The sequence below is a fragment of the Lissotriton helveticus genome, chromosome 7 (genome assembly GCF_964261635.1).
Source record: "Lissotriton helveticus chromosome 7, aLisHel1.1, whole genome shotgun sequence".
Classification (NCBI taxonomy): Eukaryota; Metazoa; Chordata; class Amphibia; order Caudata; family Salamandridae; genus Lissotriton; species Lissotriton helveticus.
The window spans coordinates 279,542,369-279,563,127 of record NC_136068.1 but is presented as its reverse complement, the minus strand read 5'-3'; the positions used below and the strand labels follow the sequence as shown (position 1 = coordinate 279,563,127).

Below are 20,759 nucleotides of genomic sequence, written 5' to 3'. Positions count from 1 at the left end.
GGTCAAGCTAGTGGAGACCTCACTCCAAACTCTGGAACCGTCGCAAAAAGAACTCAAATCCACAATGACTGACGTGCTGGATCGTATAGACGCGCTGGAGCGAAGAGCTGAGGAGGCAGAAGGGCGTAACCGCCGGAACAACATCCGGATTGTGGGCCTGCCGGAGAAAGTGGAGGGGCGTGACAAAGTACACTACCTAGAAGAGTGGCTTCAAATGGTGGTGGCGCCGGAAGGACTGTCATCTTTCTGCAACCTGGAACGGGCGCATAGAGTACCGGCCAAGCCACCACAGCAGGGTCGCCCCCCACGTCCAGTGGTAGCTAGACTACTACACTACCGGGACAGGGATCTGCTGCTCTAGAATGCTCGAGCTAACGGTCCGTATCAGGTAGAAAACAGCAAGGTCAACATTTTCCCGGATTATACCTATGAAACGCAACACCGTCGGACCTCTTTCCTGGCTATCAAACGAGAGTTGAGAGCGGAGGGGCTTCAGTATTCCTTACTCTTCCCAGCTCGGCTACGTGTGATTGTAGACGATACCACTAGGTTTTTCGACACGCCAGATGACGCCTGCGCCTGGCTCGAACTGTACAAATCCGTCAAAGATGTCCTTGTCCCACGACCGAGGCTGGAATCAACGGGACTGCCACAGCGGATATCGCGGCGCCTTCGCAATCAGCGAAGAGGTCTAAGGAGGCCATCACTATTGGAGACGGCGGCGGAACGGCAGGGGGTCTTGGAGGCGATGGATGCCCTGACGGGCCCACGGGGATCCCCGTTGCAGGACGAGGCGGGGTCGACCAAAGGGGACAAACATTTGGACTCAGAGAGTTCGGAGACGGACAGTACGCCCTTGCCTGTGGTCACTTCAGCGACGGCTGAGGGAATGCTGGACGAAGGCTAGAGGCGCCCGGTGAGCTGTATGAGTTCGATATGCGGACTTTGTTGGGACTTTCCTTGTGTAATGTTGTGGGAAGGGTGAGATTGTTTATTTGTCGGGGGGCATTGCAATGCTTCCATATGTATGGCTCGGTCAAGCGGAATAGACCCTGCAGTTTGGGTGGCTGCCCGTTGGCGTCCAGCCCTCCCTTACAGCCCTTAAGGCATGCCCACAGTGACTACTGTAGGGTTTAGTTACAATGTTGCTACTTTGGGATGTTTGGACGGGAACTAAATGGATTTTGCTAGGACCTGTTCTGGGGGGGGGGGGTAGGGGATGTTGTGGGTTGTTAGAGGGAGGGCTCATCATTGATGTTACAGAATCACCATACTCGCAGCTCCGGGGGGGCGGCAAAGGTGGACTGCACAGGACAATGTGGGACAATGGGCGAAATGGCTAATGTGAAATGTGTAACCTGGAATGTGAGGAGGCTACATACCATGTCACGTCGTCATAAAGTACACGCCTATCTGACACGAAGGGGAGTGCAGGTCGCCCTTCTCCAAGAAACACACTTGACACAGACAGAGGGGACAGCATTACAGCGTAGATGGAGGGGCCAAGTATTTAACACCACATACTCAGCGTTCGCGAGGGGTGCTTTAATTTGGGTCAGGGTGGGAGTTCCTTTTCAGCTCACCAGGCAGATCATAGACCCGGAGGGAAGGTTTGTGGCTATAGCAGGGAAACTATGGGGCAAGGACATTGCCTTTTGCAGCGTCTATGCACTGAATGTTGATCAGATGGCATTCTTGGCAGAGCTATCAGGGTCCTTGGCGCAATTTCTTGTGGCGCCGATAAAACTGGGAGGTGACTTTAACTCGGTCCTAGATGTTTCCCTGGACAGATCACACCCCCCCTGGCGGACTCCCCGACACATCGTGTGGCTAGGGGCAGAATGGAGTGGCAAACTCGGTGGGGACTTATAGATGCCTGGCGCGCGCAACATCCCCAAGACCGAGATTACTCCTATTTCTCAGGCATGCATGAACTCCATGTGCGGCTGGATGCGGTCTTATACTCCCCTGTACTGCTCCCAGCGATCCTAAAGACTGAATATTTATCGGGGACGATCTCTGACCACAATCCTTTGTTAATAGCCCTGCAGTGGTCTCCTAGCGCCTCATGCATCCCACTTGGAGACTGCGCCCCAAAACGCTGGAGGACCCTCTCTTTCACGCTGCGCTGGAGGACAGGATCACTCAATACTTTGAGGACAACGCCGGCACGCCCACCGAGACAAGAGCCATGGAGTGGGATTCCTTTAAGGTAGTAATGAAGGGGCTTTGCATAGGGAAACATGTGGGGGTGAGGAAGGTCCTATTGGGAGACCTAGACAAGGCTGAGAAGACACTCCGCGAAGCAGAAATATTACGGCCTGGTCACCCCGAACTGCAGGAAAAGGTCAGTGAGGCGAGGGAAGCGGTGGCAGTGGAAACAGAGTGCTTACGCAGCTTTGACTAAAAGGTGTATACAGCCAGGACCCATGCGGAGGGCGATAAAGCCGGGACCCTGCTGGCTTGTTTGCCAACCCCATGAAGAGAGGTTCCCCAATAGTGTCAATGCGCACGACAGACGGGTCGGAAGTCTACACCCAACCAGAGATCCGACAGTGCTTCACGGAATACTATGAAACCCTATACAAACGGATGATAACGGATGGAGCTTCAGCGATAGCTAGCTTCCTGGGGGGCTTTGCTTCCCTGAACTGGATAACGACCAAGCGAAAGACCTAGGCAAAGATATCGAGCTCAAGGAAATACGCCGTGCCATCAAGCGTATGGCACGTAACAAAACTCCGGGCCTGGACGGGCTACCTATGGAATTTTATGGGAAATACACTGACCTGCTGGCACCTAGACTGCTTGAGGTCTACAAAGAAGTGAAGCAAGCGGGTCGGTTACCACACTCTATGCGGGAAGCGCTGGTGATACCATTACTGAAACCAGGGAGGGAGAGTGGAGACACAGCATCGTACAGGCCCCTATCGATGCTAACCGTGGGCGGAGGCAGCGGATAAACAGTCTGTAAATGGTGTGGCGCAGCCGATGGCAGGTTAGGAGAGGCAGTGCCTGAATTTAGCGAGGCGGCCGGAGGCAACAAGGGCTCTGTACGCTCGGGAGGCTCTCTGTGGGTTGGAGCACCTCCGCCCAGGGACCAAGGAACCACGCGATTGACTATGCGTACACAACACTGCCTGAACCCGACAACCCTGCCCTGAAGACGATCCCGTCTCACGGGGATCGAAACGCCGTCGACATCACAGCGCAACTTTATGGCGCATTTAACGTTTTTGGCTCTTGTAAAATTGTTTGATACCATGATTTAAGTGACTATAACTTAATCCAGCGGAGCCATCACTGTATAAATGTTTTTTCACTTTGCGCCGTTCACGCTGTTCACGTTCTGCACTTGCATCTTCACCTTTCACCGATTGTATATGTCACTACTCACCAAGTGCCTTCGGGTTGTCACATGATTTCCTCTGTACAGTGCTGCCTAACTGTATTTCCATGTGAAACACGCCCCTCTGAATTGGTGAATAACAAGCTTTTAAACCATATGAGCCTCCTTGTTTTCCTGTTTATGTAATGCTGACTGCATACATCATTCAATTTCCTTAAATTGATACCTGTTAGGAATTGTTGTTTTATATATACAGAGTAAGAACGGGCACGCTGATATCGCCGCAATATTCAGTGGAGCATGGCACAAGACAGGGGTGCTCGCTGTCTCCTTTGCTGTTCGCTCTGGCGGTGGAACCTCTTGAGATGGCAATTCGGTCGGGTCATCACTTTTGGGGATTACGTAGCTGGACTGGGCAACAATATATCTCGCTGTATGCCGATGACCTCTACTTTTTCTCGAAGACGCTGACGAGGCCCTGTCGAGTGCTGAGACTCTCCTAACGCACTTCGGAGAGGTATCCGGCCTGAGGGTGAATTGGTCCAAAACGTGCTTGTTTCCTGTACGCCAGGGGGAGATCCAACCACGCACAGTCCGAGCAGTCAGATGGGAGCCCAGATGCCTGAAATACTTGGGCGTGCACATATATCACGCGACAACTGATTTACTGGAAGGCAATATCAACCGTACCTTGAGGGCGCTGAAGGGCAGTATGTCCTTTTGGGCCACTCTCCCACTATCAGTGGCAGGCCGCATAGCTTTGCTAAAAATGGTGGCGCTCCCGAGGCTCCTTTATTATTTCAGGACACTGCCAGTGTGGATACCTGCAGCAACCTTCCGCCTCCTGAAGTCCATGATAATCTCTATTCTTTGGGGGGCGGGGGGGCGAAGGGTGGCGCTGACCACCTTATTACGACCTAAACTGGAGGGGGGACTGGCGGTCCCCGATTTTGAATTATACTATCTAGCGGCCCAACTGCAGATATACACACAGGAGATAGCGCGTGAATTCCGGGGACCGGAACACAAGCAGGGCATGGGTATACCTCGCCATGTCCTCTCCTTCATAGCGCTCCAGCAGAAATTGGACCTTCGAGTGCTCACCCAGGAGGAAAAGACGATCAGGCTGTGCTGGAACCGATCACAGCCCAGAGCAAAAGTACTCCATCCATACGCCCCATAAATCCCACTGGGAATGCTAACGGCCCTACCACACGGGGGTGATTGGTCACCGCTCCAAGGGTGGGAAGAGGTGGGGATCCAGGTCCTGGGAGACTTATTTGAAGACAGAGCATTACTGCCATATCCGACACTTCAAGAACGGTTTGAGTTACAAGGCGGAGGATTCCTGCTACATGCAGCACTGAAGCGAGCAATGCAGAGGCATTGGAAGGAGGGTCTGATGGAGCCAAGGACGTCAAAGGCCTGCCAATACGTTATGATGGCGGCGGGGACCTTCAAGGCGGTCACGTGCCTCTACTCCAGAATGATTAATGAGGGGCTACCACCGCTGGAGATGCTAAAGCAACGGTGGGAAACTGACATAGGCAAAGACATCCCCGAGACAGTGTGGGCACAGTTATTGCGGAGAGCTTGGAAAAACACGCGCAACGCCAGATTCCAACTGGTACACTTATACATACTCCACCGGGCATATTTAACACCAGGCAAAATCCAAAAATACTTCCATGTAGATACGGCAGCATGCCCTCGATGTCTGAGGATAGGAGTGGAGTTAGACCATATGCTCTGGACATGCCCCAACCTGGCGCTCTATTGGAAGGAGGTGGGAGACACTCTTAATGCGATAACTGAAAGAGACTTAGTGTTTGATATGGCTGTGGGTGTACTACACTGGTTTCCCCATACCCCCAGGAATAAGATCACAAGCAAGTTTATAGATATGGGGCTCATAATAGCTAAGCGAGAAATCACACGGCACTGGAAGGCAGCGATAGGCCCTAGCAGCGTCCGGTGGGGACACGAGTTTCTTAAGTGGTCAATGGTGAAAGTGTGCTGAGATTTCAAAATGCGCGGCAACAGGGTAAGGATAAGGCGTTAGAAGCAGCTGAGGCATGGGACGCTTTAGTACAATCACTGCGGGACCATAGCACGCGTGATGACACGGCAGAGTAGCAGCCCTAGAGATTATCATCCCCGAGACATGACAGGCACACTACATTGAGCAACCTTTGTCAGCTCATGTGCACACAATTTATCATAACTGAAGCCGAGTCTGGATATCGATGATGGGGGATCTGGGGAGGAGGGTGGGAGGATGGGGACTTTATAGGGTTTATGATCGGGGATTCATTGAGAGTCATTTTATTGCGACTCATGGACTTGCACTAGTTTTTTCCTGATCCTCTTCCTGTACATGCTATCTGGGGGGGTTTCTTAGAGGGACTTAGATAGTGCGGGTAATGTACTTGCTTTTATTGGCTGTGTGAATAAAACCCAATAAAATGTGTTTAAAAAAAAAAATAGAGTTAGCATAATCAATTATTGACAGAATCAAGGAGATGACAATTTATACATGCCTCTCTGCTGAAAAATCACCCGATTTTCCTCCGTTTCCACAGTTGGAAGAAGCAAGCGGCGGTGACTGCTCCAATCTGCGTGTTCATTTTTAGGTCTGAGTCAATGTGTGTGCCTAGGCTTTTATCGAGTTTTTTAGTGCAGGAGGTGGGCCTAACTCGATGGGCCAGTGGGCTGGCGACCAATGTTTTGCTTATGTTGAGCAGCTCGGTCACGTACTCTGACCTCAGCGCAAGACGCCCATGGGCATTCGTTGCGCTTTATAAATCCACAAATCAAATCAAATCAAATCAAATCAAATGCTGAACTTTATTGTTGGGGATAATGATTTCAGTTTTTTCGGCATTGAGTTTTAGTTAATTATTGTTCATCAATTTATGACGAACAGCTTGGATTTTTTGAGAAATTTCTGAGAATCTGTAGATTCATTGATGGCGAAGACTAGCTGCATATCGTCAGCATCGTTGTAGATTTGCACTTCCATCTGCCAATATGGGATATTGAGAGGAAAAGTTGGAAAGTTTTGAAGTAGCTGGTGTCTCCTAACATCACCAAAAGTACCAAATCAAAGTTGAACTCAGATAGGGGAAATGTACTTGTTCTAAAAGTTAAATCTATGAGCAGAAATATGAGTCATTTTGCCTCAAGAGAAATAGAGAGAATGTCCTCCTGCAAAGGTTGATTGGGGCAAGTGCTGACTAACTAAACTCAGTTTCAGACCGTTAAAACATGTAATTACATCCATGAGATACATTCCCCAGGTTCCCACAGACTAAGAACCAACATATAACACCAGATTCTTACATTATGGTGCCTTCATGATATCTAGCAAAGGACCTCTGCCTCCCATAATGTGCAGGTTCTGAAAATCACTGTTCAGCCAATTAATCTGTAGCACACATGACCTTCATACAGCAAGGTAATCAATCAAGCCTCAACGAAGCAGTATATGTATAGCGCGGTTAAACACCCCAGGGGGTATCCATGTGCTCTGTTGCAGGTATCAGTTGAAGAGCAGTGTCTTGAGTCCCTTCCTGAATTGGTTCAATGAGGGTGAATTGCAGAGGTGGAGGGTAAGGGTGTTACAAGCTTTGGTGGCGAGGTGATAGAAGGATCATCCTCCGGAGTCGCTGTGGTGGATACGTAGTGTCTGAGTGAGGGCAAGGTGTTTGGAGCAGAGGTTTCTGGTGGGTTGGTAGAAGGTCAAGCCATGGTTCATATAGTCTGGTCTTTTAACTGTGGAGGGCTTTGTAGGCATGGGTCAGGAGCTTGGATTGGCATCTCTTCTGGATGGGGAGCCTGTGGTGTTTTTTTAGGTGCCGGGTGACGTGTATCCTTCTGGGTAGGTTGAGGATGAGTCTGGCTGCTACGTTCTAAATAGTCTGGAGTCTTTGCCTGAGTTTGGTGGAGGTGCCCGCATAGAGTGCGCTGCCGTAGTGAAGACAGCTGGTGACAAGGGCCTGCATCACAGTCTTCCTTGTGCTGACAGGTAGCCATTGTTAGATTAGATTGTGTTGAAGCAGGCTGTGGCAATGGTGCTGACCTGATGTTTAATGGAGAGTTTGCTTTCCAGTATGATGCTAAATGTTGTGGGTGTGATATTTCTCACCATGGGGGTACGTCTGAGCTCCTCTGGCCACCAGGAATCATTTCAGAGAGTGGTGTGTCTGCCGAAGATCAGAACTTCTGTTTTGTCGGTGTTGAGTTTCAAGCAGTTGTCTTTCATCTATTTTGCAACATTCTTCATGCAGTTGTGGAAGTTGGACATAGCCATGGTGGGCTTCGCTGAGAGTGAGAGGACGAGCTGAGTGTCAATGGTGTAGGAGAGGATGTTGGTGTTGTGCGATCGGACGATGTCTGCGAGAGGTGTCATGTAGATGTTTAAGAGGGTAGGGCTGAGGGATGCTCCCTGGGGTACTCCGCAGATGTTGGCCCTAATTCACAGAACTAACTTAAGACAAAATCCTAAACTTACTACTTTTGGTATTCACAAAAGGCATTTAGTAGTTTTAAATTAGGATTTTGTCTTAAGTTAGGATTTGTCCTAAGTTAGGATTTTGTCTTAGGTTAGGATTTTGTCTTAAGTTAGGATGTTGTCTACTCCCGTTCCCTGCCAAAGTCCTGGAGAAGGCCATCAACACCCAACTAAGCATTCATCTGGAAGGAAACAAACTACTGTCCCAGATTTCAATGGCTTGTTTGCAGAGAGATCTGGCATTGATTAGGAGGCATTTGAGTTGATATGGTGGAGTTTGGGCAACTGGTGTTGGCGCAGCATTGTTCAGTGAGGTAGTGGTCAGAGGAGGGGTGTTGGTGAAGCGGCAGTGGAAGCAGGTGAAGGGCCTTGTTGTGGAGCGTGGTGATGCGAGGCAGTAGTTGTTGCTGTGAATGTGGACCAGGGCACGGAGATTTGTGGCTGTGTACCTGTGGGAGTGAGTTGGGACAGGGTTCCTGTCACTGGGCGTGGTCAAGGCATGGATGGGTGCAGTCGGGCTTGACTTTGGCACTCCGGTTGCGTTCCCACTGTGCAGCTGCGCCGCACACTTCATTAAGTAGCCCTAGGAGGCAGAAGGGGCTGTCCTGTAGGTGAGAGGGCAACGGGGAAAATGCTGCACAGAGGGGCAAGAAACAAAGTGAACCGGTGTAAAGAAGTTCATTGTGGCATGTGGTGATAACCTGTAAAGCTTCACCTTTTTAAAAACATCTGATCTCCAATCTGAACCTGCAGATTTAGACATTCTAATTGTCGCTTTGAGCACACGGTTAAACCTCTCCACAGTGCCATTCGTCTCTGGGTGGTACAAAGAAGATTTTTTATGCTTTATACCATGTTTAGACAAAAATGATTCCATCTCCCTAGACACAAGTTGACTCCCATTGTCTGTTAAAATGATGTTAGGAATACCCTCCCTAGCAAAAAAAATTCTAAAAACACTATCACATGCTTAGACTCTATGCCACGAGTGATGGCAATCTCTGGCCATCTGGAAAAGAAATCTATTAAAACTAGAACATACCATTCAGACCCTGCTGAGTATATAGGCCCAAGAATGTCCAAACCAACTTCTTCCCATGGCTTGTCTGGAAGTGTTCTGATAACCATGGGCTGGAATTTGGGTTTCGCTACCTTCTCACTCAAAGCACACTCCATGCAATCTCTAATTTTCCTCTCCACCTCCAAATCCTTGCTAGGCCACCAGTACGACATCCTCAAATTCTCCTTTGTCTTTGAAATGCCCATATGTCCACTATGAGCCAGTAAAATAAGCTCACTCCTAATAGACATTGGAGGAACTAACCTAGTGCCTCTGACAAGCAAGCCTTCATGTTCAGACAGTTGGTCTTTAACATGCCAAAACTTCTCTAACATGTCATCATTTTTTGGCTTGACCTTCCAGCCAACCTTGATCAACCTCAAAATTTCCATAAGACTCAAATCTTCCTGTAAAGCTTCCAACCACTTACACTTATCAATGACACTTTCACCTACTGCACATACCATCTCATCTTCACCTTCCCAATCATCCTCCAGATCTAACTCTTCTTCAGAAACATGGCGAGATAAGACATCTGCTACTTTATTCTCAACACCTGGAAGGTACTTGACCTCAAAATTATAATCTTGTAGTCCTACAACCCATTTTGTGATTCTACTAGACACTGCATCAATCCCTTTGGTTTTCAAAATCTCACATAACGGTTTGAGATCAGTTCTCACTTCAAAAGTACTTCCCCATAGGAAGTTTTTAAATTTCCTTACAGCCCAGTAAACTGCTAACGCTTCACGTTCCACTACGGAATACCTCAACTCTGGGCCCCTTAAACTTCTTGATAAAAACAAGATGACCACCTCCTGTCCTTCAATTACCTGTGTTAAAACTGCCCCAACCCTTTTAAGCTTGCATCTGTTATCAAAATAGATCTTCTCTCAGGATCGAAACTGTTCAATTTAGGGGCATTGTTAAATTTTTCTTTTAGAAAGATGAACTCCTTTTTACACTCATCACTCCACACAAACTCACATCCTTTCTTCAACAATAACCTCATACTAACGCACAAAGACGCAAAACCATTTATAAACTTACTATAGTACTCCGCCATACCTACAAAGCTAACCAATTCCTCCTTGTTCTTTGGAGAAGACATCTTCATCATGGTACTGATTAAGCTAGCTTTCGGTGAAATACCACCTTTCGAGATAGTGTGACCAAGGTGATCTATAGAGTTTTTTTTAAATTTTCATTTTTCCATCTTTACTGTTAGACCAGATTCACTCAAACGTTTCAAAACATCAACAAGTCTATGATCATGTTCCTCATCACAACTTCCAAAAATAAGAATATCATCCTGATATACCCTCACACCTTTTAAACCTTTTAAGACACCTTCCAGAGCTCTTTGAAAGACTGAAGCAGCTGACACCAGCCCAAACGGAAGTCTCACAAAACGAAATGTGCCAAACGGCGTTACAAACGCCGTTAGATCCTTAGAGTCCTCATCAAGTCTTATCTGGTGATATGCGGATCTCAAATCCACAGTGCTAAAAACTTTTGCTCCCTTTAGTAGCATTAACATGTCCGCAATTTTAGGTAATGGGTAGTGATCTACCACCACGCTCTTATTCAACTCCCTGAGATCTATGCACAAACGAAGAGAGCCGTCCGATTTTTTAGCGGCTACAATCGGAGCAACCCATTGAGTTGCTTCTACCTCCTCTATGATGCCCTCCTTGACCAATTTTTCCAACTCTGCTTTAACTTGATCTCTAACAGCAATAGGAACACTACGTACCTTACAACAAATAGGTATGGCATTCTCCTTCAACTTAATGTGGTGATTATAGTTTTTTAAACAACCCAACTTTTCATTAAAAACATTAGGAAAATCCTTTTTCAATTTATCAGAAAAAGACTCATCACAGTTTTGATTTACACTGACGGCATTGGTATTAACAATGGGAAGATCCTTCAATATGAAGGGGGAGAGGAATTGGGATCTAGCATTACCCCCAAATCTTTTTGATCAAACCAACTCAAGATGTTATCTCCTTTCTGTGAAATATAGACTTTCGAGCTGGTAAGCCTTCCCTTGTAATTAATGTTTCCTAGAAAGTACCCTAAAAGCTCTTTTGGTTTCCTACCGTATACAAATGGTCTTATGTCAGGGTGAAACATTTCAATTTTCCCCGTAGATTCTTGAGATAAAATTCCTTTGCCACAATGGTGATTTTGGCACCTGAATCAAATAATACCCTAATGGAATGACCATTAACCAACATTTCATCAGTAGGACAGTTCTTTGTTTGAGGACCAAAAATCACTTGAACTAAAATTTGACCACAATCAAAATTTTCATCACATTCACTTGTCTCATCAAAATCATAATACATTTCACTAACCTTGCCTTTGTACTCCCTCCCCTTGCAAGCGACAGAGAAATGTCCCTTCCTTTTGCACTTGCTACAAGTGGCTTTCCACCCAGGGCACTGCCTGTCGTTCGCAAAATGTCCCATTTTGCCACATCTAAAGCATTTCACTTGTGCAAAATCAAATTTTCTACCTGGTTTATCATTGAGAAGTTTGTTATTGGTAACATCTCTCATACCACTTCTCTGGCTAGTATTCTCTTTTACTGCATTCGAAGTTTTAACAAGATTAACAGTACTTTTGTCTTTACTTTCACCATTCTTTTTTATAACTTCTACACACTTAATAGAATGCTCAATCCTCTTTGCTATGGTAATTACATCATCTAAATCAGGCTCATCTTTCTGCCATAATTCTTCCCTAACACGTTCAATGCTACATCCCAGCATGAACTGGTCCCTTATTCTTTCGTCAATAGAGGCTGCAAATTTGCAAGATGATGCTAACTTCCTTAGTGCAGTTATATAATTCTCTATACTTTCTTCTTCAAGTTGTATTCTGCGACCAAAGGGATATCTCTCTAAAATAGTAGATACTTGTGGGAGGTAATGTTTATCAAGCATAACTATGCAAATTTCATACCCATTTAAATTCCGTTCCTGTAGTTCAGGAAGGTGATCAAACACCTCCTGACCCTCTGATCCCAAACAGTGCAGCAATAAAGCCATTTTTCTTTCTGCACTTAAGTTGGCTCCACAAACTTTTGCATACCTCTCAAAGACCTTGCGCTATTTTTTCCATCTAATGGGAGGATCCCCAGGAGATTGCAAGAAGAACGGAGGCGCTGTTACGTTCTGCATTTCACTTGAAATATATAACCTATATCAACTTTACATAAAATGTATCAATGTCATTATTTACACTAATAAATGCAAGGAAAAGTTATGTCAAACAATGTAATAATAGACATCCCTTTCTAGACCAGTAATAATGTATGACCACTGTATCTTCAACACTAGTGATAATATATATGACCATGAAAACCTTTAGAGAGTAGTAGTTGTGCAGAGATTTAAATAAAGTTTTCTTTCATTCAATTAAACAGAAAAATAGTCTCAGTGTCTTTTCCTTTTGTTCAAAACTCAAAACAAATTGCACAGTTCGATACCTCTTGTTCTGCAATACTCAGTTCATCCTGCCGATACTCTGCACAAATAGAGAACGCTTCCACTTCGGAGCGAAATTGACAACAAGAAGGAAAAAAAAAATAAAGAATCTGCCAAACGAAGATGAAAATTGTTCCGAATGTGCTCCTGTGAAAATAAAATGGCTGCCACGTCATCGTGATTATGTCATGACGCTCCTGCGTGATGACAATTACCCAGAATTCACTTGTGGGCTGAGCATTCTCTGAATTTGGCCGTCTGTCAGGAGGAACGTTGTGGCGCTCAGGTCAGGAAGAACGTTGTGGCGCTCGAGCAGAAGATGCGGGGAGGTTTTCAAAAAATGCCGATGCTTAGGCTGTGTTGTTTACTTCTCGTTATACACTGCCAGTTTAAGACCGCTTAAGACTTCAAATATGAGCAAGCGAGCGCCGCGTCCAGAGACACTGCTTAATCAGCCAAAACAAATTGTCACGAGGTAGTAAATGTAAAGCGCTTTTCCCGAGCAAGGATGGCGCAGAGCTCCACAGATGAACAATCAGCCCAAAATGTATGTCCTTGAAAGCAGCGCTGTCAACAGAAGCTAGACATAATATCCAAGCGTACCACATAGAGTATTAAATTCGTTTAATAAAAAGTGGTTTAAAGGATATATAAAAAAAATATATACAAGCTGTCATGAAAGTAGTTCCTTAATTCAGGCAAGGCTGATTCTGTCAAAAGCTTGGAGATATTAGTTTGAAAGTTTAAAGGTAATAAAAGTAATAAGATGACAGTACCTTTTTGTCAATTTTCAAAATAAAGTAAAAGGAGATATCCTTGTTGAGATCCTTTCTTCATCAATCCCGTCCTGTCGCCAATGTAAAGAAGTTCAAGGGTAAGTTGAAGGTAAAATAAGTATTTATTGAAGAATAGGATCCCATCCACAGGATAGCTGTCACCAGTAGAAAGGTCCAGGTTTAACTGCCTACATACTCTAAACCAAACAATGTCAGAACCTGTACAGAGCATTCTAATGCATGTGGCAACCTGGCAACAAGCTGCATCAGCAGGATGCCACAACCGGGTAAAGGGAAACAAAGTAAAAAACAATAAAGGAGAAAAACAAAGTACAATCATAGCCTGTTGCAGCACATAAAAGTTTATAAATACAGGAGCAGTAGGAGAAAACACGCAATATACAATTAACGGTCAGGCAGCAGAGTCACAGGGAGCGGAGATCAAGACCAAGTGGTGTAGGGCTTCTCAATGGAGCTGTGCTGCAGCCTCCATTAAGTAGCCTTGGCAGGTGGGAGTGGCTGTCAGGGAAGAGGGACGGCAGCAGGAAAATACAGCACAGAGGGGCGAGAACTGGAGTGAACCTTGTAAAGAAGTAAAAAACAATAGGGCAGAAAAACAAAGTACAATCATAGCCTTACAACATATAAAAGTTTACAATTACAGGAGCAGTAGGAGAAAACACGCAATGCACAATTAACTGTCGGGTAACACACATTTTCTAGCAGTTGTGCCATTGTTAAAAATGCTTTTTCAGTAATACAGTTGAAAATTGTAACGATACTTCGCAGGAGGACTGGGGATTGAACTAGATAAAGGGTAGCTGGAAGACCGGTACGGTGCCTCTGTGCTACATGACCCGCAAACTGAGGAGCGGCGAGCAAGACTAAGGTGGTTATTGGCTTCTCAATGGAGCCGTGCTGCGGCCTCCATCAAGTAGCCCTGGGAGGTGGGAGGGACTGTCCAACAAGAGGGAGGGCAAGGGAAAAAATGGCACAGAGGGGCGGGAACCGGAGTGAATCAGATAAATGCAAAAAAAGGCAATAACAATAGAGGAGAAAAACGAAGTACAATAACAGGCTTTTACAGAACATAAAAGTTTACAATTACAGGAGCAGTTAGAAAGAACACTCAATGCACAATTAAGGGTCAGGCCACAGAGTCACATGCAATTTCAGGCAATTGTGCTATTGATAAAAATGCTTTTTCAGTAATACAATTGAAAAGACAAATGTAACGATACTTAGCAGGGGGACCATGGCTCAAACTGGGCAAAGAGTAGATAGAGGACTGGGACGCCACCTTTACGCTATGAGACCTGCAAGTGGGGAAGCAGTGAGGAAGACAAAGGTGGTCTAGCGCTTCTCAACTGAGCTGCAATGCAGCCTCATTTAAGTAACCCTGGTAGATGGGTGGGCCTTATAGGGAGGGCAGGGGGAAATACGGCACAGAGGGGTGAGAACTGGAGTGAACCGGTAAAAGGCAAAACAATAGGGTAGAAAAACTAAGTACAATCACAGCCTGTTACAGCACATACAAGTTTACAATTACAGGAGTAGAAGAAGAGAACACGGAATGCACAATTTAAAGGCATGAGCGTAACACACAATTTTAGGTAGTGTTGCTATTGTTAAAAATGAGTTTTCAATAATACAGCGAAACATTTGAAAATAAAATTCTAATGATACTTAGCAGTGGGACTGGGGCTTAAACTGGGTAGCTGGACAACTGGGAGTTGGGGGGCGGTGAGCAAGACCACGGTAGTCTAGGGGTTCACACAGCAAGTAACAGTGAATACATTTTAACACTGTGACTCTGGTGCCTGAAACTAAAAGTAAGCTATGAATACCAAGTAATAATACAATGTTTACTTCGAAATGGAGTTGTGCACCAGGGCCCAACCATGTCAATGTTAAGATGCATATCCCAACTATAGCTAAATAAAAAATACGTAAATCACTTGTTTCACTAAATCTAAGTGTAAAATGATGTGTGCACTCATATAATTAATGCTGAACCATGCTGTAAGATACATTTTTATTAAGCACCAATAAACGATGATGACTTCGTGTCACCACCTGCAGCCCTCTAATAAATAGGCCCAATCGTAAAATCAGAGCCAGTAAGCAAAAGGTTGTTGTACAGGTTGTGCTCACTGTTTGTGACATATCTCTTAGTGTTTTAGGCCCTAAGTTATTGAAACTGCTCATATTAGATGTCCAATTTGTATTTGTGATTGTAGAATGATAATTTAGGTCTCAGTGCATCTTTTACATCTCAAGTTTATTTAAGTATTTATTTAGATGAATGCATGCCCACTAAAAAGATAGACAATGTTAGAATATTCCACAAATCAACGAGTCTGGGCCCAGTTGTAGGTGGGCTCAATCACATCTCTCCCTCAATTAGGAGAGTACAGTGCACATCCACTACTTATAATTACAATGTGCACCAGTAAGGAAATTAGTTTTGCCCTTCAAATCCAACATGTTTGTGACCTTTTCACTGTGGGGAGTCTGCAGGATTGGATATTGAATTGGGGTAGGCCTCATAATGTTAGTGTACACTAATAGGGAAAGTCAGTGTGGAAAGTTCATGGAGAAGCATATAAAGAGGGAAGGATAAGAAAAGGAATATACATTTATAGTGGCAACAAAATCAATGAGTAAAAATCAAATAGTTGAAAAGAGTTGGTATTTACAATGATAGTGCATATGTGGTCGCTTTCTTGAAGGAAAGTTCAAAATAACCAAAATATTAATGGCAAAAAGTTGTTACAAAACTGTGCCATTCCTCTGAGGTATGAAATCCCTGATCAATGGAGTTGCAAAGTTCCATCCATTTTCACACAATGATTTGCAGAATATGGGTAATGTCGCAAGTGCCACATCAATCACTTGCCATTTGGGATCTACTGCAGTATGGGTTTTTTTCCTGTGAAATGTGCCACCATGGGTGCATTGGGCACTGCACAACGTATTCTGCTCCGTTGTTGGCAGTCCCTGGTCTTGATGGATTGCTATGTTTAGGGCAAGTCACTAATGCAATATGCTACATTGCGTGAATTGCAATTAGAAACAAACTTAAGTTAATTTTTGAGAAATCCATGTTCAATGAACTTTGTGTCAAAGGAAAAAGTACATGCAATACAATTACCACAACAGAAGTGACCTTTTCATTGGAGTAGACCCAAGATTGTTTCAAGAGTTCTTCTTCTAGTGGTATTAGGGCATTGAATGGAGGAATGGACTAACTGGTCTTTGATATTTTTCCCACGCTGAAAGGCAAACATGTGGGTTTGCAGAGAGGAGTCTAGTCTCTCAATTAAGTGCCATTTTAAAAAAAATATGTTTTGAATTCTATTTGTGTGGGTGCAGAATGTAGTTACACAAATCATTTTATCAAGAGGGGTCTTTTTTTGAGGAGTTAGAAGTTCCTCTCTTGAGCAGTACCATACACGTTTGAGGGAATTCTTCACTATTCTTTTGGGATAGCCCCTTTCCACCAGTTTGTCTCGTAAAATGAAGGCCTATCTGAAATAATCCTGCTTATGGATACAATTTCTGCAGAGGTGCAGAAATTGGCCACATGGTAGACCAGCACTTAGGGCCCTAGGGTGGCTACTATTGTAAGCTAAGAGAGTGTTCCTCTCTGTGGGCTTTCTAAAAAGGCTTGTGTAGAGTTTACCTTCTTCATGTTTGATGGTAAGGTCTAGGAAGGCAATTTCAGTTTTATGTATGGTGCATGTGAAGGTAAGATATTTCTTGCATAGTAACGTGAGCCAGCAATATCCCTGGATCTCATGAACTGTTTATATGCACATTTCAGGACATAATCTGTAGTCCGGGATCCACACAAGCAATGCTGCTGGGCAGGTTATAATTTTCTGCCTTCCTCTCTCTAGATTACCTGTAGACAGAGATTGGAATTGTTTGGCTGTTCACCTGATTTCCTTCTAGTGCTCCGGTCTGCCTACCTATGTACTGAGTACAGGATAGAATTTGTTTTCTACTCCAACTAGCCTCTGTTTGCACCTTCAATTATTGACCTTGCAGTTTGGTTTCATTGTTGCCAATTTTTGTCTGTATTGTCTTATCCTGGTATTTTGGGTTGCATATGATATTGTATACGTTACTTTGGAAAGTTTTTGATGTAAAGCACTTGATACCCGCAAGCTTAACATATGCCATATAAACTACCAAATAAATAAAGATCCATAAAAAAACAAACGAATCTTAATAGATATCAAACATGCCATGTCATTTGGAATGCAATCCAGAACTTTAGTTTTTAATCACTAAACTCCAGAGAAAGATAATTTCCCATAGTTCCTTATGTTTTTTCACCATGCTGTGTCTTCTGCATTTTCAGAGAAACAGATCCCACTGAAGATCTCCTACTGTCAGTATGAAAACGCCTTGACTGAAGACAACATGATTAAGGTCTCAGCTCTGTGTGAGGATGAGCAGGGTAAAAAACTGCTTGTGGAGAAGGACGTTGTTCTCACCAGCCCACCCATTACTATAAAGGTAAGGACATTTTCTGATATATGAAAAGCATGAGAAGCAAGCCGTTGTTTATTGGCTCTAGCTAACTCCATATTTACAGGAGTGGCTTCTCCTCTAAGGGGAAGAGTCTCGCCCCACTGCTCACGAGCTCACGAGCAGTGAATATAAAAAATAAAATGATAATAGCAGAAGTTATTCTCATTTTATTTTTAGTAGTGTCTGGTTAGGGCGAGGCGGGGGTTGGCTCCCCTGACATCAGGGAGGCGGAGTGGTTGCTGCACTGTAAAGTGTGCATGAAGCTTTGGCCAGCCCTGTTCGGGCCGGCCAATACGTCAGGAGCCCTTTGCATGTTCTCCACTCAGGCTGCCTAACAGCCTTGGTGGAGAACCACCCAGGCTCCCATTTCCCATCTGTGCGCTGAACAACAACGCTCGGACCAATCGCCGCTTATGTGATTAGCTCAGGGGAGCCTGGGTCCTTCCTGGAAGACGAGCGGAGGAGGCACGTCACGGGAGAAATGGTGGAGAGACACGGCGATCAGGAAGTGAATGTTTTTTTTCACAATCAAACACACCTCCCAACACCCGCCACTGCATATTTATTCTCTCAGGAAATGCAAAAACGCCACACCACTTTATCAGCTAACTTCAAGACATCTCCAAAAACATTAGTTTTTAATACATTTCATTAGACTTAGATACAATCTAAAAGTGTGAATCATATGTTCAGTCATAGAATCAGAATAACCAACCTACCATATTTTCACACAGATAAATAGATCATACTAGACTTGCTGGCAACAATGTAAGTGCATATACAACTATATCTATATAGAAAGATCTACATAGAAAGCATATACAATCAGGGACATCAAAAACAACACCGATACACACAAAAAGCATACTCCTTGGCCCTTATCTGCTCTGCATTTGTTCATATTTGTATAAAAGCATCAAATCAACTGGACAACATTGAACCATTGGAATCCCTCTTGATTTCCACATTTTGAGAATCTGCTTCTTCACTCCCACAAAAAATGGAACGACCATTGTTTCTGCTCCAACATTTTTCAACAAAACCTTCAATCATGTACATTCCCTCTGAAACTGACATCACAAATCGATATCCACAGGTAGACTGTGCAAATACATAAATCATAGGAAATCTGGGCATTCCTACGGGAAGACAGTGATAGGTTCATAATCCCACCTAGTGGCCACATGTCCTCCATGCCCCAAAACTAACAGTAAATTCTGCATATCTGGAAAGTCATGCTCAAGGCTATATATTATGCACAATGAGAACAGTGGCCAAGAATTCATGTAAATGTAAATGTAAATGTGGGTGTACTTGTAAAGCGCACTGCGACTCCATGGAGTATCCTGGCGCTGAAGACCGCTGGGGAACCCGTCCTGGTTTTCCCTGTGAGATGGTCCCTTTCTGGGTATCTCCAAGGTGAAACCAGGCATCCCCGGCGTCTGTGGGGGGCCGTTGTAGAGATGAGGCAAGCTTAATGCCCAGAGTTACCGAGTGTGTTCCCTGGTTAGAGTAGGCACCGAGGTGAGAATTATCGAGTCCGTTTTTACCCTGGTCCACGACCCTGCCGCGTCGGGAATTTAACCCTGGTCCCGGGCCGTTCTCTGCTTACGGGTCTGCCGCCTCTAACCAGTGAGCCACACCACTCCACTTTTCATCAATTCATCAAGAACAGGGCTTCTAAATACCAACACACATGTACAATTAGATAAGGCCATGCATTTGACAAATATCAAATGATATGCACGTGCTGCTCTGTGCAAATAATGGGCAACAGGCAACAATGGATATACAGGAACAGGGGTTTGCAACACATTTCTTTGGTAAATCTAATTGTGCTCAGTAGAAAGAGAGGCAAGTGTTTGATGTGATAGTTAGCCCGATGTTCAAAAGAGCCTATGTCATCTATACTTACTAAATATAAGGAAAGGAACAGATGTCCCACCCTCCTAATGGAGTCCTCCATTTGGAAACCTAACCACCATTGTTTCCACATTTGAGCTTCTCAACAGTACCAGTAGTCCAATGATTTGGTAAACACCATCCTACAGCTGACCTACATACATATCATATAATATATGAAAAGTCCATCAGCTTCACAAAGAGTGGAAACTAAAACCTGAAAACAGGACCATGTCGAGAAGTAAATAACCTGTCTGTAGTTCACACAATAAGAAGAAATATTGTCATAACTTGAGTAATTAACAGAAACATCACTAAGAGCAGAAAGTCATCACGATACCTTTGATTTCAGTCAAATGTTTTTCAATGCGTGTGACCAAGAGCAAAACTGTACAACAATCCATGCCCTGTTTGTGAATAGTGATTAACAGCACAAAGCAGTGTTCTATTACTCCATGGTTTTAATGCATCCACCTTAACACTATGATTTGAACGGGCTGAGACTCAGTTTTCAAAGGACTGGACCCAAAAACAATTCAGTCTGGTAATTTCTATCAACTGTCATTTGAATGGAGTGCACATTTGGTGGCAGATGTTTGTATGAGTCATGATTGAGTATAAAAATGTATATAGCACATTTTGCTGATTAAGCAGTCTAAAGGTGCTGTGCTTCTTGCAACAATGAGTAAATGCTAGGGCGACATGAGTTAAAAAGGTAAAGCCACCAGAAGTGTCCTGATTTCCATGGGCTGGCTGTGATAGACAGTTTATTATCTACCAAACTCAGCATACTATCAACAAAAGTTCCCAAAATCAGGGCCTTATTTAGAGTTTGGCAGATGAGATGTCTGGCACAACATGATGGATATCTTGTCTCCATATTACACGCGCTATAGTCTGTAATGCACTTGTTATACAGTCTGCAAGACATCTGCCAAGTATGTGATGAAGCATTTCCTCTGCCAGACACTAAATAAGGTCCAAAGTCAACATTTAGGTGTGAGAAAGTATATTATTAGTTGGGATGGATGGTAGTCCACCGCTAGTATTAATGTCAGTGTTCTTGTTATGTCCAGTAAATGTTACAGTAATTTTTCACAACGCGGTCGTGATAACGACT

The 20,759-nt window shown here is 44.4% G+C and overlaps 1 protein-coding gene across 1 annotated transcript in view; it reads left to right on the top strand.

Annotated features, from left to right (window-relative positions):
• LOC144769042 (protein-glutamine gamma-glutamyltransferase E-like) overlaps positions 1 to 20,759 on the top strand; it is a 104,117-nt gene that overhangs the window by 63,953 nt on the left and 19,405 nt on the right. Inside the window, exon 4 of the mRNA XM_078653037.1 lies at positions 17,565 to 17,722. Within this exon, the coding sequence (XP_078509163.1) occupies positions 17,565 to 17,722 (158 nt within the window). The remainder of the gene's footprint in view (positions 1 to 17,564; positions 17,723 to 20,759) is intronic.